This window comes from Rhinatrema bivittatum, chromosome 16 (genome assembly GCF_901001135.1).
Source record: "Rhinatrema bivittatum chromosome 16, aRhiBiv1.1, whole genome shotgun sequence".
Lineage (NCBI taxonomy): Eukaryota > Metazoa > Chordata > Amphibia > Gymnophiona > Rhinatrematidae > Rhinatrema > Rhinatrema bivittatum.
The window spans coordinates 3,059,642-3,083,051 of record NC_042630.1 but is presented as its reverse complement, the minus strand read 5'-3'; the positions used below and the strand labels follow the sequence as shown (position 1 = coordinate 3,083,051).

The following is a 23,410-nucleotide window of genomic DNA, read 5'->3' as shown; positions in this document are numbered from 1 at the left end:
GGATCAGTCCAGGAATGGAGATATGAAGGAGCAGGAGACGCTGGAACAGGAGACGCTGGAACAGGCAAACTAGATAACGCCAGAGTGTTCGACCCGATTGCCAAGGCAGGGATCATGGGTTTGAGCCCTGCCTTATATATGGAGTCCCTCTGATGTCATTAGCGTGCGCCTCTCGGGGTTTTCCCACGCTTGGCCCTTTAAAGGGCTGAAGCCCGGCTGTGCACGTGCATAGGGGCGGGGCCGAGGACGCCGAGGACGCGGAGCCCCGACGGGAGCTCTGCTGTGAGGCCTGCACGGGAGACTGAGAGCGGGGGAGCCGGGGACGCCGTGAACTGGCTGCGGAGGAGGAGGAGGAGAGCCCGGAGCTCGTGGACGGGAGAGCGAGGTGAGCAGACGAGGCTGGGATGCGCAACCGTTTGTGGAGTTAGAACTATGAATGTCCCTCTGTAAACCGTTGTGACGTACACATGGAAAGACGGCGTAGAAAATGTCTAAATAAATAAATAGGTTTCTCACTGCAGATAGCAGGGCTTAGGTGAAGGAGACACAGAGCCAGGGGGAGCCCCTTTAGAGAAGCAGAACTTCAGGGCAGCTGGCACGGGCTGGACCCACCCCCCCAGTCCTGCTCTAAGCCCCGGTGTGTGTGAGGCAGGCCCGGTGCTGGTCAGAGGACCCCAGGAATGTACGGAGCTCCGGGGAAAGTAGATGAGGGCAGGAGTGGGAAAAAGTGCAGGATGAGGCTGATACAATGTATTTAGATATTCAAAAAGAGCATAAGAAGTTTAGTGCTGGGACAGCCCAGCCTTCTGTCTCCCACAGAGGCCTGGAGGTAGCTGACAAAATGCAATATAAAAGTCTGCTTCATGCTGCTTTCCCCAAGAAATTAGAGGTGGAGAAAGCAAAGTCCATCTTGCTAGTGATCATTTATGGACCTGACATCCATTCACCTGCACTACCAGCCTTAACCACATCCTCTGGCAATGAATTCCACAGATTAATTGGGCGCTGAGTGAAAAAAATACTTTATTAAATGTGTTAGTTTCCTGGAGGCTCCCCTTGGTTTAGATTTATTCGAGAGGGTAAATAATCATCTTTTGTTTACCTGTCCCACCCCACTGCTGATTTTATAAACCTCTCTCATGTCCTCTCGCAGCCACCCTCGCAGCCTCTCATCACAGGAGAGATGCCCCTTCCCCTCTATCACTTCTGTCGCCCTCCTCCGCACCTTTTCTAGTTCTGCTCTGTCTTTCTTGAGATGGGAGGACCAGAACTGCACACAATACTGGAGGTGTGGTTGCAGGATGTGCTGCCCCATGCAAATGCAAGGAATGCACACCTGGTCGCGCCGGGCCTGGGTGAAACTGGTTGTGGCAGAGGCCCAACTGGAGCTTCGCCTATACCAGCCCTCGTTCCCCATAGGTTGAACCCTCGGGTGCCGGGGTCAGCAGGTCTTAGGCAGGGCCCTCTGCTGATGAGCTAAATATTTGGAGAGATGGTGGTGTCCCAGGCCAGGGTCCAAGGCAGGCTGCCTACAGGCATAGTCGAAGGCAGGCAGTGGTCAAGACAGGCAGCATTCGGTTGTGGTTGATGGTCAGGCAGTGATTAGTGGCCAGTGGCAGGTGAAATTCAGGCAAGCTCAAGATGCAGACTTAGGTCAGTGGCAGGTGGAGTTTAGGTAACGTCAAGAGCCAATCAGGTTGAAATTAGAACCAGGGATCCATCCAAGGGAAGACGGGACAGAAAGGCAGACAGGGAGGCGAGGAACAGCACAAGCGGGCAGATGGTGACACAGGAGACACTGAAAAAATGAAGACTGACCACAAGACGAGGAACTGAAGAACTGAAGACTGACCACAGGACGAAGAACTGAAAAAGAACTGAAGACTGACCACAAGACAAGGAACTGAAGAACTGAAAACTGACCACAGGATGAAGAACTGAAGAAGAACTGAAGACTGACCACAAGACGAGGAACTGAAGACTGACCACAGGACAAAGAACTGAAGACTGACCATAGGACAAAGAACTGAAGAACTGAAGACTGACCACAAGACGAGGAACTGAAGAAGAACTGAAGACTGACCACAAGACGAGGAACTGAAGACTGACCACAGGACGAAGAACTGAAGACTGACCACAGGACGAAGAACTGAAGAAGAACTGAAGACTGACCACAAGATGAGGAACTGAAGACTGACCACAGGACGAAGAACTGAAGACTGACCACAAGACGAGGAACTGAAGAAGAACTGAAGACTGACCACAGGACGAAGAACTCAAGAAGAACTGAAGACTGACCACAAGACGAGGAACTGAAGAAGAACTGAAGACTGACCACAGGATGAAGAACTGAAGAAGAACTGAAGACTGACCACAAGATGAGGAACTGAAGACTGACCACAGGACGAAGAACTGAAGACTGACCACAGGACGAAGAACTGAAGAAGAACTGAAGACTGACCACAAGACGAGGAACTGAAGACTGACCACAGGATGAAGAACTGAAGACTGACCACAGGACGAAGAACTGAAGAAGAACTGAAGACTGACCACAAGATGAGGAACTGAAGAAGAACTGAAGACTGACCACAAGACGAGGAACTGAAGACTGACCACAGGACGAAGAACTGAAGAAGAACTGAAGACTGACCACAGGACGAAGACGAAGACCAAGAGCACAGGAACGAGGACCAGGAACACACTGAGGCCTGTTGCTCCACCAAGAGAATAATTTGCCTGATGATATTCATGGGATAATTGATTTTAAACTGTTTCGGAAGTTGTAAAAACATTTTTATTTACTGAGGCATTTGAAAATGTTTAATTTGAAATCCAGATTGTGATGTATAGTGTTTTATACTCCCCATTTTTATGTGTTGACGTATTGTATTTTGCACTGTCTGCAATGCGCTTAGCATGATAGTTATCAATAGAGGTGGAATGTAAATTAAAATGAATACATAAAATACATAAAGACGTGGACCTGTGCCCTTATATATGTCATCAGCAGAGGCCACGGAGGCTTTTCCCGCTGTGGTCCCTTTAGACCCAACGATGGGAGCGAGAGGCTGAGTCGGAGGCCAGGCTGGACATGGCGGGCTGCCGGCACACTCTCAGTCCTGCTCGATAAGCCATGTCTATCTATATGGGCAGAGACTTTGTTCTGAGCTCTACTTTCTATCCCTTCCCCCTGGCAACGATGTCTGTGCTCTCGTCCTCCATCGCCAGCTCACTCACTCCGCTGAGCCCCTCTTCAATCCATGCCTCATGCTCTCTCTCTCTCTCTCTCACTGTAAAAATTCACCTTTTTCAGGCTGCTTTTGAATCTACAATAAATCCACTTCCCACAGACTCTTGCTTGTCATTTATCTTGCTCTTGAAGTAGATTATAAGGTCCTTGGAGCAGGTGCTGTATTTATTTAATAATGTACATTCTGCTCATGGCAGATCACATGGGAACATGCACAATCTAAAATGCAAAAGCAATATTACAGAACAGAAGACACATTTGGCTACTTTATCATCACAAATACCAAGAAAACTACAGCTAAACCGCCACTGACCATAAATTAGAAATTCCTTAACTGCACATATTCAAATCATGTTATCGCCACTGGTTCGTATGGTTATCGTCAAAACTCAGCGGTTAAAAGCTACAACATTCTCATCTATCCTTCTCAGCCTGGCCAAGCTCAGTACGGACAAGATCTCCCCAAAGGCCTGTTTAAAGAGATAGGCCTTTAACGCTTACCTAAATGCTGAGCTACAAGTCAATGTCTGCAGATATTCTGGAAGCTTGATCCCCAGCAAAGGACCCATGAGAGAAAAAAGCTCTTCCAATAGCTGTACTGCCCGACACAATGGCACGTCCAGGAGACCACGACTGGCAGAGCGCAAAACCTGCGGAGACCTGTAGCTAAATGCTCTCCAGTCTTAGCACCTGTAACAGCTCTGGAGGGTTTCCAGTGCTCCTAGAGCATAGCAATAAGTAAAAGCGATCCCGAAATCCCGAGCAGAAAAAAATGCATTCAACAAGGGAGGGGGCGCTTGAGGAATGAGATGGGACGCATAGACTCAAAAATAATTCCTAAATTCTAAAGTTGTGATAACACAGGAATTATAAATCCTTTAAAACAAAACAGGAGGATTTTTTAACTTACAATAATGTCTGCCTTGTCAAGATTGAAGCCAAATAGTTATGAAACAACCAGGATTCAATGGATGATATACAATATTTAAAAACTCATTTCTTGCAGACCAGAACTAGATAATTTATAATTAACTCCTAAATTAGCCAGGAATGTGTAAATGGGGCCAGACAGTGCAGACTCCTGTGGCACCCCAGATGTTGGATGCTGCTAATGCTGTGTTCACTTGCTGTGCACGATCAGACATAGAGGAGGAGACCATTCCCGATATCCCAATTTCTGACAAGAAAGTAGAATATATTGAATGGTTTAGGCCGGAATCAAAAGCTGCAGAAATGTTAAGCAGGAGCATCACACAGCTTGTCCCACATCTGATCCAGCAATGCTTCTGCACTAAAGAGTTTCTGAAAATCAAAATGGAACCGGGGTATAAGGTTGTATTGTTGCAAAATATCAAGTTTGGGACAAGGCAGGGCTTTCAATGATCTCTGCTAAAATAAAAGGCAAAGTAGAGATAGGCTTGTCATCTGTGTGACGAGAGGGACGGAAGGAACGGAGGCTGCCTTCAAGCAGGGAAGCAAATACGCCTCTGCTAGAGATCAACTAACCATCTCCACAATGCTAGAGATCAGCTATCCATCTCCTCAATGCTAGAGATCAACTAACCATCTCCACAATGCTAGAGATCAGCTATCCATCTCCTCAATGCTAGAGATCAACTAACCATCTCCACAATGCTAGAGATCAATTAACCATCTCTACAATGCTAGAGATCAATTAACCATCTCCACAATGCTAGAGATTAACTAACCACTTCCACAATGCTAGAGATCAACTAACCATCTCCACAATGCTGGAGATCAATTAACCATCTCCACAATGCTGGAGATCAACTAACCATCTCCACAATGCTAGAGATCAACTAACCATCTCCACAATGCTGGAGATCAATTAACCATCTCCACAATGCTAGAGATCAATTAACCATCTCCACAATGCTAGAGATTAACTAACCACCTCCACAATGCTAGAGATCAACTAACCATCTCCACAATGCTGGAGATCAATTAACATCTCTACAATGCTGGAGATCAATTAACCATCTCCACAATGCTGGAGATCAACTAACCATCTCCACAAGGCTAGAGATCAACTAACCATCTCCACAATGCTGGAGATCAATTAACATCTCCACAATGCTAGAGATCAATTAATCATCTCTACAATGCTAGAGATCAAGTAAACATCTCCACAATGCTAGAGATCAATTAACCATCTCCACAATGCTGGAGATCAATTAACCATCTCCACAATGCTAGAGATCAACTAACCATCTCCACAATGCTGGAGATCAACTAACCATCTCCACAATGCTAGAGATCAATTAACCATCTCCACAATGCTAGAGATCAACTAACCATCTCCACAATGCTGGAGATCAATTAACCATCTCCACAATGCTGGAGATCAACTAACCATCTCCACAATGCTGGAGATCAATTAACCATCTCCACAATGCTAGAGATCAACTAACCATCTCCACAATGCTAGAGATCAACTAACCATCTCCACAATATACTCAGTCGTGGCTTCGCCAAGCACTTGCACTAAGGCTGGCAGGCATTGCTTCAGGGGACAGGTTTAGCCAGAACCTGAACAATCTCTTCCTTGGAAACCGGTGAAGAGGAATCCCATAAAGACTCAAAAGTACAGGAAATGTTGCAAATAGAAAATCTACTTGTACACTCTGTGTGCAAGGTCGTCCCGGCACTCGGGATCGAGCAGAATGTACTGCCAGAGTCAGCTTCAGCCTTCTGTCTGTCTGCACAGTGCTGCATGCGTCCAGCAGTGTCTTACAAACAGTCACAGTTTCCTAGGTCACCTTGCAGCCCTTAGATATTTTATATACCGTTGTTCCATGTAACGATCACCACGGTTTACAAAACTAGTGTTATATCGGCCATCCTCCAATCTTCCAATACCGTGTCAGATTTTAAGATGTAACAGATTAACAGGAATAGATCTGCAGTTTCACATTTGAGTTCTTTCAGAAATCCGGGGTGAATACCAGCAGGTCCTGGTGATTTGCTGCTATTTAACCTGTCAACATCGCTCAATAGTAAAGTGATTTACTTCACTTTCCCTGGCTCATCACCGTTAAAGAAAGCTTCTGCTGTGAGTATATCCCCAGCATCCTCTTGCAGTAAATGCCAAAGCAAAGAAATCATTTAATTTTCTGCAATGGCTTGGTCTTTGCTGAACATCCATTTTACCCCCTGTCCTCTTGTGGTCCAGCTGACTCTCTCACAGGCTTCTTCCTTTTGCCTCCATGCCAAGCCTCTTCCCAAATTCCTTTTTGGCCGGCCTTCTTAATTAATGTTTTTACAACTCTTGCCAGTGCCTGGGCTCGTTCCTGTTCTCCTCATTTACATTTGCTCACCATTAAAATATTTGTTATCTGCCTATAATGAGTCATGCTAGGCGCAGTACAGACAAATTTAAAACAATGAATCTACAAAATACATCAACATCATCATAAAATTTAAACCAGAAAATGAAATAAAATAAAACCAGAACAATTATTACAATAAAATTATCTAGCAAAAACTTCTTCAAGCAGGAATGTCTGGAGGTTTTTACAAAAAAGCTCTGAGACCTTCCGGTAGGCCATTCCATAATTTTGGCCCAATCAATGATATAAATCGATCACGAACCTCCTGTAAACATGAGTCAGGTACACGTGGATCACTAAAGGCTGGAGATGAAGAAAAGAGCGCATGGGGGTAACGTGCTGGAGCGGGGGTTACTGCCCTTACCCAATAAGCCTTGATATTGTTGATGCAGCTCCATCAGTGCTCCCTGCTTCAGCAGCGAGAGGTAAACGGGGAATTGGACTCAGACAGCAAGCAACAGGGGCCCCGACCATGACAGATTGGAAAACTAACGGAAGTCCACGGGAGAACGGACGAACGCCCGCTCTCCCGGCGCGCGCACAGGCCACTCGCTGGTGCGTGCGATTCTGTATGTAAATGAGGTGGTGCGGTAGAAACGGGCAAAAGGAGGCGCTAGGGACACTAGTGCGTCCCTAGCGCCTCCTTTAGACCCGGAGCGGCGGCTGACAGCGGGTTTGACAGCCGACGCTCAATTTTGCCGGCGTCGGTTCTCGAGCCCGCTGACAGCCACGGGCTCGGAAACCGGACGCCGGCAAAATTGAGCATTCGGTTTTCAACCCGACAGCCACCGGCCCATTTTAAATTTTTCTTTTTTTTTTTTACTCTTTGGGACCTCCGACTTAATATCTCCATGATTTTGAGTCAGAGGGTGCACAGAAAAAGTTTTTACTGCTTTTCTGTGCACTTCCCCGGTGCCGGCAGAAATTAGCGCCTACCCAAAGGTAGGCTCTAATTTCTTAAAGTAAAATGTGCGGCTTGGCTGCACATTTTACTTTCTGTATCGCGCGGGCATAACTAATAGGGCCGTCACCATGCATTTGCATGTTGAGGGCGCTATTAGGTGCCGCGGGTTGGACGCGCGTTTTCCGCCCCTTACTGAATAAGGGGTAAGGGAAAATGCGCGTCCAAGTGCAGGTAAACAGTGCGCTCCATCGGCGCGCACTGTACTGTATCGGCCTGTGAGTCTGGAGGTGAGCAGTATGGTGCGGTAGAAGGGGGTGACCTGCACCATGCGGCAGATGCTAGCATGAGCTTGCTGGGCAGTCTGGAGGGAGCCTGAGCTCCTCTCGCTGTGTTTCTATTGTCGGCATTAATACCCAGCTAAGACTTTCAGGGCTGGAGCTGCAGAGAGGTTTCTCACATTCTCTATCTCTCAGCACTGGGGAAAGGTTAAAAATCCATTGGAAGAAATCATTCAGAAAGACAGCGTTGGCACGAGTTTGCAGCGAGAGAAAGGTGAGCAGAACTGCACGTGATCTGCAGAAGGGAGGTGGAGCAGGGAGGGGGAGGATGGGGGCACCTTCCTCCCCCCCATCCTCCTCCTCCCTCCACACTCTCTGACGCCCACCATCCTCACGGCACAGCCACATCTGATCTTTTAAACAAAAGGTGCCAGCAGTTCTCAGAAACCACAAAAACCCTCTGAAAGGTCTCCCAGAACATTGCATGCCCAGCTCTGGTTTCACCATCCCCTCCTCACTTTTCTCTAATAAAAAGGCACTGGGGTGGAGGTGATTATCTATTGTTACCCTGCCCTGATAGCCTGAGGAGTAGCACAGACAAAACTTCCCTTTCAAAGAAGCAGGGCACCTGGAAGAGACTCCCAGCATTAAGAAATATCAGGTTTCATCTCATGAGCTGAGTTCCTACCACACTCCCCTTCCATTATACACAGAGAGGACAAAGTACCTAATATCCATCGCTGCTCACAATCTCCCTCCTTCCTCTGAGTTATCTGTCTTTGTTCCTGACACTGTATGAAGATATTTTTAGTGATGTTGTATTTTTATAAATTTTCAATTTCTGTAAAGTGGTTTGATTTTTTAGGAATATTGCTATATAAAAATAGATAAATAAAATACAAGAAATAAATCCCCTGATCCCTCCAGTCCTAGAGGTGACAGGCTCTGTATCCCTGCTCCCATCCCCTGATCCCTCCAGTCCTAGAGGTGACAGGCTCTGTATCCCTGCTCCCATCCTCTGATCCCTCCAGTCCTAGAGGTGACAGGCTCTGTATCCCTGCACCCATCTCCTGATCCCTCCAGTCCTAGAGGTGACAGGCTCTGTATCCCTGCTCCCATCCCCTGATCCCTCCAGTCCTAGAGGTGACAGGCTCTGTATCCCTGCTCCCATCCCCTGATCCCTCCAGTCCTAGAGGTGACAGGCTCTGTATCACTGCTCCCACCCCCTGATCCCTCCAGTCCTAGAGGTGACAGGCTCTGTATCCCTGCTCCCATCCCCTGATCCCTCCAGTCCTAGAGGTGACAGGCTCTGTATCCCTGTTCCCATCCCCTGATCCCTCCAGTCCTAGAGGTGACAGGCTCTGTTTCCCTGCTCCCATCCCCTGATCCCTCCAGTCCTAGAGGTGACAGGCTCTGTATCCCTGCTCCCATCCCCTGATCCCTCCAGTCCTAGAAGTGACGGGCTCTGTATCCCTGCACCCATCCCCTGAGCCCTCCAGTCCTAGAGGTGACGGGCTCTGTATCCCTGCACCCATCCCCTGATCCCTCCAGTCCTAGAGGTGACGGGCTCTGTATCCCTGCTCCCATCCCCTGATCCCTCCAGTCCTAGAGGTGACGGGCTCTGTATCCCTGCTCCCATCCCCTGATCCCTCCAATCCTAGAGGTGACGGGCTCTGTATCCCTGCTCCCATCCCCTGATCCCTCCAGTCCTAGAGGTGACAGGCTCTGTATCCCTGCTCCCATCCCCTGATCCCTCCAGTCCTAGAGGTGACAGGCTCTGTATCCCTGCTCCCATCCCCTGATCTCTCCAGTCCTAGAGGTGACGGGCTCTGTATCCCTGCTCCCTCCAGTCCTAGAGGTGACGGGCTCTGTATCCCTGCTCCCATCCCCTGCTCCCTCCAGTCCTAGAGGTGACAGGCTCTGTATCCCTGCTCCCATCCCCTGATCCCTCCAGTCCTAGAGGTGACAGGCTCTGTATCCCTGCTCCCATCCCCTGCTCCCTCCAGTCCTAGAGGTGACAGGCTCTGTATCCCTGCTCCCATCCCCTGATCCCTCCAGTCCTAGAGGTGACAGGCTCTGTATCCCTGCCCCCATCCCCTGATCCCTCCAGTCCTAGAGGTGACAGGCTCTGTATCCCTGCCTCCATCCCCTGATCCCTCCAGTCCTAGAGGTGACAGGCTCTGTATCCCTGCTCCCATCCCCTGATCCCTCCAGTCCTAGAGGTGACGGGCTCTGTATCCCTGCTCCCATCCCCTGATCTCTCCAGTCCTAGAGGTGACAGGCTCTGTATCTCTGCTCCCATCCCCTGATCTCTCCAGTCCTAGAGGTGACGGGCTCTGTATCCCTGCTCCCATCCCCTGATCTCTCCAGTCCTAGAGGTGACAGGCTCTGTATCCATGCTCCCATCCCCTGATCTCTCCAGTCCTAGAGGTGACGGGCTCTGTATCCCTGCTCCCTCCAGTCCTAGAGGTGACGGGCTCTGTATCCCTGCTCCCATCCCCTGCTCCCTCCAGTCCTAGAGGTGACAGGCTCTATATCCCTGCTCCCATCCCCTGATCCCTCCAGTCCTAGAGGTGACAGGCTCTGTATCCCTGCTCCCATCCCCTGCTCCCTCCAGTCCTAGAGGTGACAGGCTCTATATCCCTGCTCCCATCCCCTGATCCCTCCAGTCCTAGAGGTGACAGGCTCTGTATCCCTGCTCCCATCCCCTGATCCCTCCAGTCCTAACGTGACAGGCTCTGTATCCCTGCTCCCATCCCCCGATCCCTCCAGTCCTAGAGGTGACAGGCTCTGCATTCCTGCACCCATCCCCCGATCTCTCCAGTCCTAGAGGTGACAGGCCCTGTATCCCTGCCCCCATCCCCTGATCCCTCCAGTCCTAGAGGTGACAGGCTCTGTATCCCTGCTCCCATCCCCTGATCCCTCCAGTCCTAGAGGTGACAGGCTCTGTATCCCTGTACTCATCCTCTGAGCCCTCCAGTCCTAGAGGTGACAGGCTCTGTATCCCTGCTCCCATCCCCTGATCCCTCCAGTCCTAGAGGTGACAGGCTCTGTATCCCTGCTCCCATCCCCTGATCTCTCCAGTCCTAGAGGTGACGGGCTCTGTATCCCTGCTCCCTCCAGTCCTAGAGGTGACGGGCTCTGTATCCCTGCTCCCATCCCCTGCTCCCTCCAGTCCTAGAGGTGACAGGCTCTGTATCCCTGCTCCCATCCCCTGATCCCTCCAGTCCTAGAGGTGACAGGCTCTGTATCCCTGCTCCCATCCCCTGCTCCCTCCAGTCCTAGAGGTGACAGGCTCTGTATCCCTGCTCGCATCCCCTGATCCCTCCAGTCCTAGAGGTGACAGGCTCTGTATCCCTGCCCCCATCCCCTGATCCCTCCAGTCCTAGAGGTGACAGGCGCTGTACCCCTGCCTCCATCCCCTGATCCCTCCAGTCCTAGAGGTGACAGGCTCTGTATCCCTGCTCCCATCCCCTGATCCCTCCAGTCCTAGAGGTGACGGGCTCTGTATCCCTGCTCCCATCCCCTGATCTCTCCAGTCCTAGAGGTGACGGGCTCTGTATCCCTGCTCCCATCCCCTGATCTCTCCAGTCCTAGAGGTGACAGGCTCTGTATCCCTGCTCCCATCCCCTGATCTCTCCAGTCCTAGAGGTGACGGGCTCTGTATCCCTGCTCCCTCCAGTCCTAGAGGTGACGGGCTCTGTATCCCTGCTCCCATCCCCTGCTCCCTCCAGTCCTAGAGGTGACAGGCTCTATATCCCTGCTCCCATCCCCTGATCCCTCCAGTCCTAGAGGTGACAGGCTCTGTATCCCTGCTCCCATCCCCTGCTCCCTCCAGTCCTAGAGGTGACAGGCTCTATATCCCTGCTCCCATCCCCTGATCCCTCCAGTCCTAGAGGTGACAGGCTCTGTATCCCTGCTCCCATCCCCTGATCCCTCCAGTCCTAACGTGACAGGCTCTGTATCCCTGCTCCCATCCCCTGATCCCTCCAGTCCTAGAGGTTACAGGCTCTGTATCCCTGCTCCCATCCCCCGATCCCTCCAGTCCTAGAGGTGACAGGCTCTGCATTCCTGCACCCATCCCCTGATCTCTCCAGTCCTAGAGGTGACAGGCCCTGTATCCCTGCCCCCATCCCCTGATCCCTCCAGTCCTAGAGGTGACAGGCTCTGTATCCCTGCTCCCATCCCCTGCTCCCTCCAGTCCTAGAGGTGACAGGCTCTGTATCCCTGTACTCATCCTCTGAGCCCTCCAGTCCTAGAGGTGACAGGCTCTGTATCCCTGCTCCCATCCCCTGATCCCTCCAGTCCTAGAGGTGACAGGCTCTGTATCCCTGCTCCCATCCCCTGATCCCTCCAGTCCTAGAGGTGACAGGCTCTGTATCCCTGCTCCCATCCCCTGATCCCTCCAGTCCTAGAGGTGACAGGCTCTGTATCCCTGCTCCCATCCCCTGATCCCTCCAGTCCTAGAGGTGACAGGCTCTGTATCCCTGCTCCCATCCCCTGATCCCTCCAGTCCTAGAGGTGACAGGCTCTGTATCCCTGCACCCATCCCCTGATCCCTCCAGTCCTAGAGGTGACAGGCTCTGTATCCCTGCTCCCATCCCCTGATCCCTCCAGTCCTAGAGGTGACAGGCTCTGCATCCCTGCACCTATCCCCTGATCTCTCCAGTCCTAGAGGTGACAGGCTCTGTATCCCTGCTCCCGTCCCCTGATCCCTCCAGTCCTAGAGGTGACAGGCTCTGTATCCCTGCTCCCGTCCCCTGATCCCTCCAGTCCTAGAGGTGAGAGGCTCTGTATCCCTGCTCCCATCCCCTGATCCCTCCAGTCCTAGAGGTGACAGGCTCTGTATCCCTGCACCCATCCCCTGATCCCTCCAGTCCTAGAGGTGACAGGCTCTGTATCCCTGATCCCATCCCCTGATCCCTCCAGCCCTAGACGTGACAGGCTCTGTATCCCTGCTCCCATCCCCTGATCCCTCCAGTCCTAGAGGTGACAGGCTCTGTATCCCTGCTCCCATCCCCTGAGCCCTCCAGTCCTAGAGGTGACAGGCTCTGTATCCCTGCTCCCATCCCCTGATCCCTCCAGTCCTAGAGGTGACAGGCTCTGTATCCCTGCTCCCATCCCCTGATCCCTCCAGTCCTAGAGGTGACAGGCTCTGTATCCCTGCTCCCATCCTCTGATCCCTCCAGTCCTAGAGGTGACAGGCTCTGTATCCCTGCACCCATCTCCTGATCCCTCCAGTCCAAGAGGTGACAGGCTCTGTATCCCTGCTCCCATCCCCTGATCCCTCCAGTCCTAGAGGTGACAGGCTCTGTATCCCTGCTCCCATCCCCTGATCCCTCCAGTCCTAGAGGTGACAGGCTCTGTATCACTGCTCCCACCCCCTGATCCCTCCAGTCCTAGAGGTGACAGGCTCTGTATCCCTGCTCCCATCCCCTGATCCCTCCAGTCCTAGAGGTGACAGGCTCTGTATCCCTGCTCCCATCCCCTGATCCCTCCAGTCCTAGAGGTGACAGGCTCTGCATCCCTGCACCTATCCCCTGTTCTCTCCAGTCCTAGAGGTGACAGGCTCTGTATCCCTGCTCCCGTCCCCTGATCCCTCCAGTCCTAGAGGTGACAGGCTCTGTATCCCTGCTCCCATCCCCTGATCCCTCCAGTCCTAGAAGTGACAGGCTCTGTATCCCTGCACCCATCCCCTGAGCCCTCCAGTCCTAGAGGTGACAGGCTCTGTATCCCTGCACCCATCCCCTGATCCCTCCAGTCCTAGAGGTGACGGGCTCTGTATCCCTGCTCCCATCCCCTGATCCCTCCAGTCCTAGAGGTGACGGGCTCTGTATCCCTGCTCCCATCCCCTGATCCCTCCAATCCTAGAGGTGACGGGCTCTGTATCCCTGCTCCCATCCCCTGATCCCTCCAGTCCTAGAGGTGACAGGCTCTGTATCCCTGCTCCCATCCCCTGATCCCTCCAGTCCTAGAGGTGACAGGCTCTGTATCCCTGCTCCCATCCCCTGATCTCTCCAGTCCTAGAGGTGACGGGCTCTGTATCCCTGCTCCCTCCAGTCCTAGAGGTGACGGGCTCTGTATCCCTGCTCCCATCCCCTGCTCCCTCCAGTCCTAGAGGTGACAGGCTCTGTATCCCTGCTCCCATCCCCTGATCCCTCCAGTCCTAGAGGTGACAGGCTCTGTATCCCTGCTCCCATCCCCTACTCCCTCCAGTCCTAGAGGTGACAGGCTCTGTATCCCTGCTCGCATCCCCTGATCCCTCCAGTCCTAGAGGTGACAGGCTCTGTATCCCTGCCCCCATCCCCTGATCCCTCCAGTCCTAGAGGTGACAGGCTCTGTATCCCTGCCCCCATCCCCTGATCCCTCCAGTCCTAGAGGTGACAGGCTCTGTATCCCTGCTCCCATCCCCTGATCCCTCCAGTCCTAGAGGTGACGGGCTCTGTATCCCTGCTCCCATCCCCTGATCTCTCCAGTCCTAGAGGTGACAGGCTCTGTATCTCTGCTCCCATCCCCTGATCTCTCCAGTCCTAGAGGTGACGGGCTCTGTATCCCTGCTCCCATCCCCTGATCTCTCCAGTCCTAGAGGGTGACAGGCTCTGTATCCATGCTCCCATCCCCTGATCTCTCCAGTCCTAGAGGTGACGGGCTCTGTATCCCTGCTCCCTCCAGTCCTAGAGGTGACGGGCTCTGTATCCCTGCTCCCATCCCCTGCTCCCTCCAGTCCTAGAGGTGACAGGCTCTGTATCCCTGCTCCCATCCCCTGATCCCTCCAGTCCTAGAGGTGACAGGCTCTGTATCCCTGCTCCCATCCCCTGCTCCCTCCAGTCCTAGAGGTGACAGGCTCTATATCCCTGCTCCCATCCCCTGATCCCTCCAGTCCTAGAGGTGACAGGCTCTGTATCCCTGCTCCCATCTCCTGATCCCTCCAGTCCTAACGTGACAGGCTCTGTATCCCTGCTCCCATCCCCCGATCCCTCCAGTCCTAGAGGTGACAGGCTCTGCATTCCTGCACCCATCCCCTGATCTCTCCAGTCCTAGAGGTGACAGGCCCTGTATCCCTGCCCCCATCCCCTGATCCCTCCAGTCCTAGAGGTGACAGGCTCTGTATCCCTGCTCCCATCCCCTGCTCCCTCCAGTCCTAGAGGTGACAGGCTCTGTATCCCTGTACTCATCCTCTGAGCCCTCCAGTCCTAGAGGTGACAGGCTCTGTATCCCTGCTCCCATCCCCTGATCCCTCCAGTCCTAGAGGTGACAGGCTCTGTATCCCTGCTCCCATCCCCTGATCTCTCCAGTCCTAGAGGTGACGGGCTCTGTATCCCTGCTCCCTCCAGTCCTAGAGGTGACGGGCTCTGTATCCCTGCTCCCCTCCCCTGCTCCCTCCAGTCCTAGAGGTGACAGGCTCTGTATCCCTGCTCCCATCCCCTGATCCCTCCAGTCCTAGAGGTGACAGGCTCTGTATCCCTGCTCCCATCCCCTGCTCCCTCCAGTCCTAGAGGTGACAGGCTCTGTATCCCTGCTCGCATCCCCTGATCCCTCCAGTCCTAGAGGTGACAGGCTCTGTATCCCTGCCCCCATCCCCTGATCCCTCCAGTCCTAGAGGTGACAGGCTCTGTATCCCTGCCTCCATCCCCTGATCCCTCCAGTCCTAGAGGTGACAGGCTCTGTATCCCTGCTCCCATCCCCTGATCCCTCCAGTCCTAGAGGTGACGGGCTCTGTATCCCTGCTCCCATCCCCTGATCTCTCCAGTCCTAGAGGTGATGGGCTCTGTATCCCTGCTCCCATCCCCTGATCTCTCCAGTCCTAGAGGTGACAGGCTCTGTATCCCTGCTCCCATCCCCTGATCTCTCCAGTCCTAGAGGTGACGGGCTCTGTATCCCTGCTCCCTCCAGTCCTAGAGGTGACGGGCTCTGTATCCCTGCTCCCATCCCCTGCTCCCTCCAGTCCTAGAGGTGACAGGCTCTATATCCCTGCTCCCATCCCCTGATCCCTCCAGTCCTAGAGGTGACAGGCTCTGTATCCCTGCTCCCATCCCCTGCTCCCTCCAGTCCTAGAGGTGACAGGCTCTATATCCCTGCTCCCATCCCCTGATCCCTCCAGTCCTAGAGGTGACAGGCTCTGTATCCCTGCTCCCATCCCCTGATCCCTCCAGTCCTAACGTGACAGGCTCTGTATCCCTGCTCCCATCCCCTGATCCCTCCAGTCCTAGAGGTGACAGGCTCTGTATCCCTGCTCCCATCCCCCGATCCCTCCAGTCCTAGAGGTGACAGGCTCTGCATTCCTGCACCCATCCCCTGATCTCTCCAGTCCTAGAGGTGACAGGCCCTGTATCCCTGCCCCCATCCCCTGATCCCTCCAGTCCTAGAGGTGACAGGCTCTGTATCCCTGCTCCCATCCCCTGCTCCCTCCAGTCCTAGAGGTGACAGGCTCTGTATCCCTGTACTCATCCTCTGAGCCCTCCAGTCCTAGAGGTGACAGGCTCTGTATCCCTGCTCCCATCCCCTGATCCCTCCAGTCCTAGAGGTGACAGGCTCTGTATCCCTGCTCCCATCCCCTGATCCCTCCAGTCCTAGAGGTGACAGGCTCTGTATCCCTGCTCCCATCCCCTGATCCCTCCAGTCCTAGAGGTGACAGGCTCTGTATCCCTGCTCCCATCCCCTGATCCCTCCAGTCCTAGAGGTGACAGGCTCTGTATCCCTGCACCCATCCCCTGATCCCTCCAGTCCTAGAGGTGACAGGCTCTGTATCCCTGCTCCCATCCCCTGATCCCTCCAGTCCTAGAGGTGACAGGCTCTGCATCCCTGCACCTATCCCCTGTTCTCTCCAGTCCTAGAGGTGACAGGCTCTGTATCCCTGCTCCCGTCCCCTGATCCCTCCAGTCCTAGAGGTGACAGGCTCTGTATCCCTGCTCCCGTCCCCTGATCCCTCCAGTCCTAGAGGTGAGAGGCTCTGTATCCCTGCTCCCATCCCCTGATCCCTCCAGTCCTAGAGGTGACAGGCTCTGTATCCCTGCACCCATCCCCTGATCCCTCCAGTCCTAGAGGTGACAGGCTCTGTATCCCTGATCCCATCCCCTGATCCCTCCAGCCCTAGACGTGACAGGCTCTGTATCCCTGCTCCCATCCCCTGATCCCTCCAGTCCTAGAGGTGACAGGCTCTGTATCCCTGCTCCCATCCCCTGAGCCCTCCAGTCCTAGAGGTGACAGGCTCTGTATCCCTGCTCCCATCCCCTGATCCCTCCAGTCCTAGAGGTGACAGGCTCTGTATCCCTGCTCCCATCCCCTGATCCCTCCAGTCCTAGAGGTAACAGGCTTTGTATGCCTGTATCTGTCCCCTGAGCCCTCTCACACAGCCCTCTTATGAATGGAGAATACATAGCCTGAAACAAGACCATACTGGTTCTCCCAAGCTTCCTTACAGCTTGCAGTGCATGAGGGAGCACAGGAGATGAAAATAAGGCGTGGTAGAACACATAAACCGGATGCTTGTGAGAAGAAACTCTTCCCATCTCCCGGAAGACTGTAGGTGTCTTCTCACAGAAGTTCTTATCAGACGTGGCTGCTGAATAATCCTTCCTGAGATCCATTACGCTCTAAGGAACCTGCCAGTACCATGCTGAGGATCCTAGTTCTGTCTGTGCTGCTGCTCAGCACAGCTTATTGGGAAGGAGGAGTTGATGGTAAGAAATACAAGAGAGAAGCCAAGACAAGAGAGACGTGAGAGAGAGTGAGAAAGTGGGACAGCAGTTCATCTGTCTGTGCTGTATTCATGCTTTACGTGTATCAGTGTGATTCTTGCATGGGGCTCTGATGAGGATCTGCTCTTCAGCTATCTGTGCTGTATTCATGCTTTACCTGTATCAGTGTGATGCCTGCATGGGGCTCTGATGAAGATCTGCTCTTCAACCGTCTGTGCTGTATTCATGAAGTGTATCAGTGTGACGTCTCATAGAGCTCTGATGAAGATCTGCTCTTCAGCTGTCTGTGCTGTATTTATGCCTTGTATATAGCAGTGTGACATCTGCATGAGGCTCTTATGAAGTTCCACTCTTCAGCTGTCTGTGCTGTATTCATACTTTACGTGTATCAGTGTGATTCTTGCATGGGGCTCTGATGAAGATCTGCTCTTCAGCTGTCCGTGCTGTATTCATGCTTTACATGCATCAGTGTGATGCCTGCATGGGCCTCTGATGGAGCTCTGCTCTTCAGCTGTCTGTGCTGTATTCATGCTTTACGTGTATCAGTGTGACGTCTCATCGAGCTCTGATGAAGATCTGTTCTTCAGCTGTCTATGCTGTATTCATGCCTTGTATGTGGCAATGTGACATCTGCATGAGGCTCCTATGAAGATCCACTCTTCAGCTGTCTGTGCTGTATTCATGCCTTTTATATGGCAGTGTGACATCTGCATGAGGATCTGCTCTTCAGCTGTCTGTCTGTATTCATGCTTTTCATGTATCTGTATACATCTGCATGGGGCTCTGATGAGGATCTGCTATTCAGCTGTCTTTGCTGTATTCATGCTTTACGTGTATCAGTGTGAGGTTCTGATGAAGATCTGCTCTTCAGATCTCTGTGCTGCATTCATGCATCTGTTTACGTCTGCATGGGGCTCTTCAGCTGTCTGTGCTGTATTCATGGTGTATGCATTTCTGTGACTCCTGGCTCAGACTCTGATGAAGAGGCTGGTGTATAAAATGAATTTTCTGATTTAAGAGCAAGTGCTTTTTCCTCCTTGTGTATCATGTTGTCTCCTTTCTAGGGTCTGATTCCTCATCCAAGAAAGCCGAAGAAGAGAATGGAGGGATGAAGTCTGGAGACTGTGCAAGCAATTCCATCTGCACATTCAAGAACTGCACTGTGGATTCAGATTGTCTCGGCACTATGAAGTGCTGTAATGCCTACTCTGGCAGATATTGTGTGGCTCCAGTCTTTAGTGAGTTCCAATCCCCAACTGCAGAGGGGCTGGCTTCTAAGGGGTCAAGCTGTGGATGGAGAGCGAGACAGAGGGAGAGACAGAAAAACACTGAGAAAACCTCAAAGGTAGAGAGAGAGAGACGTAGGTGTGGACAGAGACACATAAAGACAAGTAGAAGAGCAGTCTCTTCAGTAGCAGAGGATGCAGTCCCTTTACACATTCTCTCTCTTTCTCTCCCTTCTCTCGCCGCTCATCACAGAGACCCCCTGTGAGGATAACAAAGACTGCCCTGGTGAATTGAAGTGCTGCAAGAATGGAGCCTGTGACAGTGCCTGCCACCCCAGCTCTCTCCTCTGTATGTAACGTTGCATCCTTCTATTGTATTCATCCACTGGGGTAGAGCAGGCATTAGCAGTCCATGGAGGGCGCCTCTAATCATTTTCCCTGTGGCTTCTGGGGTGGCCATTTTGAGCTTCCGTAGCAAAGCTGGCATGCCTGGCTCTCCCCCATGTGAAGGGAAGTGACATCACAGGCTTCGCTGCTGCTGATGGCAGAAAATGGCCACCGCCATTTGCAGCAGGAGCTTCCTGTAGAATGTCCTTAAAAAGGAGGAGGTCATTCCTGCTGGGCTCAGCCATCAAACTGATTTTTTCTTTTTCAATTTTGCCACAAATGTTGTCCTGAAAACCACCATAATGCATAGGGTTGCCAATTGCCCAGTTTTGGACTGGACAGCCAGGTTTTCAGATTTGCTGTACAATGTCCGGTTAGAAGTACTGACTGGACACTGCAAATTCGTCACTGAGTGCTGGGCCAGGACCTGAGGAGGAGAAGAGACAGTCAGAGTCATAGGGTGGGGAAAGGCGAGAGACAGAGGGGAAAAGGGAGAAAAGGGAGGGAAAGAAAGATAGGCATATGGGGAACAAGGGAGGAAAGAGACACAGAGGGGGTAAGGAAGGAAGGTCATGGGGAAGGGGAGAAGCATAACGGGAGCATGAGGGATGGAGGGAGATGGGGGGAAGGGAAGGAAGAGACAGAAGAGGCAGAAAGGAGACAGGGGGCACAGGAAGACAGGAGATACAGAAAGAGGAAGACACTGGGGAGGAGAGGGAGACAAAAGGGAAGAAGGAGAGAGAGAAAGACTAGAGTATGGGGAGGAAGAAGAGGCTGTATGTGTATCTGACAGAGAAGGCTGTGAGTTTGGGAGTGTTTGTGTGTGTATGAGAGAGGAGGCTGTGAGTTTGGGAGTGTGTGTGTGTATGAGAGAGGAGGCTGTGAGTTTGGGAGTGTGTGTATGAGAGAGAAGGCTGTATGTGTGTGTGTGTCTGACAGAGGAGGCTGTGTTTATGAGAGATGAGGCTATGTGTTTGGGGGTGTGTGTATGAGAGAGGAGGCTCTGTGTATGTGTGTGTGTGTGTGTCTGACAGAGGAGGCTGTGGGTATGAGAGAGGAGGCTTAGTGTATGTGTGTGTATCTCTGACAGAGGAGACTGTGAATTTGGGAGTGTGTGTGTATGAGAGAGGAGGCTGTGAGTTTGGGAGTGTGTGTGTAAGAGAGAGGAGGCTGTGAGTTTGGGAGTATGTGTGTATGAGAGAGGAGACTGTGTGTACGAGAGATGAGGCTATGTGTTTAGGGGTGTGTGTGTATGAGTGAGGAGGTTCTGTGTGTGGGTGTGTGTTTCTGACAGAGGAGGCTGTGTGTATGAGAGAGGAGGCTCTGTGTATGTGTGTGTGTGTCTCTGACAGAGGAGACTGTTAATTTGGGAGTGTGTGTGTATGAGAGAGGAGGCTGTGAGTTTGGGAGTATGTGTGTATGAGAGAGGAGGCTGTGTGTATGCGAGATGAGGCTATGTGTTTGTGGGGGGGTGTATGAGAGAGGAGGCTGTATGTGTGTGTGTGTCTGATAGAGGAGGCTGTGTGTATGAGAGAGGAGGCTCTGTGTATGTGTGTGTGTCTCTGACAGAGAAGACTGAATTTGGGAGTGTGTGTGCATGAGAGAGGAGACTGTGTATATGAGAGATGAGGCTATGTGTTTGGGGTGTGTATGAGAAAGGAGGCTCTGTGTATGTGTGTGTGTCTCACAGAGGAGGCTGTGTGTATCTGTCTGACAGAGGAGGCTGTGTGTATGAGAGAGGAGGCTGTGAGCTTTGGGGAAGTATGCAGGTGGATGTGTATTTGAAAGGCTTTAGTTGTGATAGAGAGCAAAACTGCATGAGAGAGGCTGATGTGATTGAGGATAGTTGAAATAACATTTTATAAAACAAAGTATATTGAGAGGGTGCTTGAAAGGCAGGTAATGAGCAGATCAACAACTGGCAATAGTCTGTAACCTTCCCGCCCCCCCGCCCCCACACACACACACACCTCTCCTCCCAAAGCATGACGTTTAGTGGAAAGGTTGGCCACCCTAATAATGCACTGAAGGAAAGGCATGAACCCCAGAGTAGAAAATGTGGGGACAGCTCTCGCAATAAAGGGGGAAACAATTATTTGGGGGAAAGGATATTTTTTTAAAGGAGGAGAATGCTTATTGCTGGTAATTTTTGAAAGCCACTTCTGCATACAAAATCCAGTTTTGTGCCTGTAAGTGGTTCTTTCAAATGGTGCCTGTTAGGTGTGTGAAAGTACAATTACTGATGTTCCTATGACAGGCGTTGCACGCAAGCAGTGCTGGGTGCAGGCTTTTGGATTTTCAGAAGTCTGAGCATTATGTTTACATCACTAGGAGCAGGTGCCACTTCCTGTGTGTAACGTGGGTGTACCAGAGGACTTGACCCCAGCTTTTTCAGGGCCAACATCACTTTGGAAATTTAGCATTAAAGTATGAGCATAAGCACACTCCCCTTATAAGCACACACCCAGACATTATTGCTGCATGCGGCACTCTTAAGAAGGATGTGCTTATAAATGGAGTGTGCTTATAATGGGAGTATGCTTATAAGGGGGATGTGCTTACAAGAGTGATGTCCGTTTAAGGGGGATGTGCTTATAAGGGGAGTATGCTTATAAGGGGGATGTGCTTATAAGGAGAGTATGCTTATAAGGGGATGTGCTTACAAGAGTGATGTGCGTATAAGGGTGATGTGCTTAAAAGGGAGATGTGCTTACAAGAGTGATGTGCATATAAGGGGGATGTGCTTATAATGGGAGTATGCTTATAAGGGGGATGTGCTTACAAGAGTGATATGCATATAAGGGGGATGTGCTTACAAGAGTGATGTGTGTATAAGGTGGATGTGCTTATAAAGGGAATATGCTTATAAGAGGGATGTGCTTACAAGAGCGATGTGCGTATAAGGGGGATTTGCTTAAAAGGGAGATGTGCTTACAAGAGTGACGTGCATATAAGGGGGATGTGCTTTTAAGGGGCGTATGCTTATTAGGGGGATGTGCTTATAAGGGGAGTGTGCTTATAAAGGGAGAGTACTTGATATGATATATTTCATGAATGTCGGTATAAAAAAGTATAAAATAAATAAATAAATACTTATAAGGGGGATGTGCTTATAAGGGGAGTGTGCTTATAAGGGGGATGTGCTTACAAGAGTGATGTGTGTATAAGGGGGATGTGCTTATAAGGGGAGTGTGCTTATAAGGGGGATGTTCTCACAGAAGGACTTTCACTTTAAGCACACAGGGCTGGAAATCTTGCCTCACCTGACTTTTCTCTCTCTCGTTCTTGCCTGCAGAAAGGGACGTGCACGTGAGAGCAGGGGGGGGGGCCATCACTGCCTGATGATGTCACTTCCTCCGTGAGCGCATGAACCAGAAACGCTTTGCCCTTCCTACGCTCCTCTGGCAGTAAACTTAGGGAATAAAGAGATATTCTGCTGTGAAGCTCCTTGTGTCCTGTGTGTTTCCTGTGCTAAAATCCACAGAAGAGTGGCCAGCCTGGCCTGCAGAATGAGAGTCAGCTCTTCCAGTCCCTCAGGTCTGGATTTAGATCCCATGATGCAGAGTTTGGGAAAGATCCCAGGTGCATGGCTCCCAGCGTCAGGACCATGGCTGCAGTAACCTGACTAGGACCAGTGGGAGGGAGGGCTTATTAAAATACAGAAATGATGGCAGAAAAAGACCGAATGATCCATTCAGTCTGACCAGCAAGCCCATGGCAGCTCCTCCATACTCATCAGATTCTCACAGCCCCTGATTGTTGCTGTCTGAATCCAATTCCCCGTTATCTCTTGCCATGGAAGCAGAGAGCAATGTTGGAGTTGCATCAAAGTACCAGGCTTATTGGTTTAGGGGAGTAACAGCCGCATCAGCAAGTTACCCCCATGCACTCTTTTCTTCATTCCCATCCTCTCGCCTTTAGGAATCCACAGTATTCATCCCACGCCCCTTTTAAATCTTTTACCGTTTTTGTCTTCATCACCTCCTCCGGAAAGGCCTTCCAGGGGACCAACAGTGCTACTACAACTAATTACCATATTGTATTCAAACGCAAGATACGTCTGCCTGAACATTATACTGAGAGAATAAATACCTCTTCTACTCTACTACGGTCTCTGTGCCTGTGGATGGTTCATCTGATTTGACACAGCCCTATATCACTAAGAAATATTTCCTGACCTTGGTTCTGAGTCGTCCTCCCTGGAGTTTCATTACTTGACCTCTAGTTCTATTGATTTCTTTCAAATGGAAAAGGTTTGACAATTGTGCATCAATAAAACCTCTCAGGTATCTGAAGCTCTGTATCACATCCCCCCTG

The 23,410-nt window shown here is 51.5% G+C and overlaps 1 protein-coding gene across 2 annotated transcripts; it reads left to right on the top strand.

Annotated features, from left to right (window-relative positions):
• Positions 1–17,302: 17,302 nt before the first annotated feature.
• LOC115078612 (WAP four-disulfide core domain protein 12-like) lies at positions 17,303–22,515 on the top strand. 2 transcript variants are annotated; one of them, XM_029581545.1, is made up of 4 exons: positions 17,303–17,462; positions 18,545–18,718; positions 18,960–19,055; positions 22,389–22,515. In XM_029581545.1, coding segments are annotated over exons 1-4 (339 nt in total). In that variant the 5' UTR covers positions 17,303–17,395; the 3' UTR covers positions 22,391–22,515. The 2 variants fall into 2 exon arrangements, with proteins under 2 accessions (XP_029437405.1, XP_029437404.1); XM_029581544.1 differs by lacking the exon at positions 22,389–22,515 and having other exon boundaries at positions 18,960–19,239.
• Positions 22,516–23,410: the final 895 nt, after the last annotated feature.

What these genes read in the sequence shown, in the direction of transcription:
- LOC115078612 (XM_029581544.1), top strand. Translation starts at nt 17,396, where the DNA reads ATGCTGAGGATCCTAGTTCTGTCTGTGCTGCTGCTCAGCACAGCTTAT. An exon ending in TTGGGAAGGAGGAGTTGATG is followed by an intron (nt 17,463 to 18,544) that starts GTAAGAAATACA and finishes TCTCCTTTCTAG; the next exon opens with GGTCTGATTCCTCATCCAAG. An exon ending in TTGTGTGGCTCCAGTCTTTA is followed by an intron (nt 18,719 to 18,959) that starts GTGAGTTCCAAT and finishes CGCTCATCACAG; the next exon opens with AGACCCCCTGTGAGGATAAC.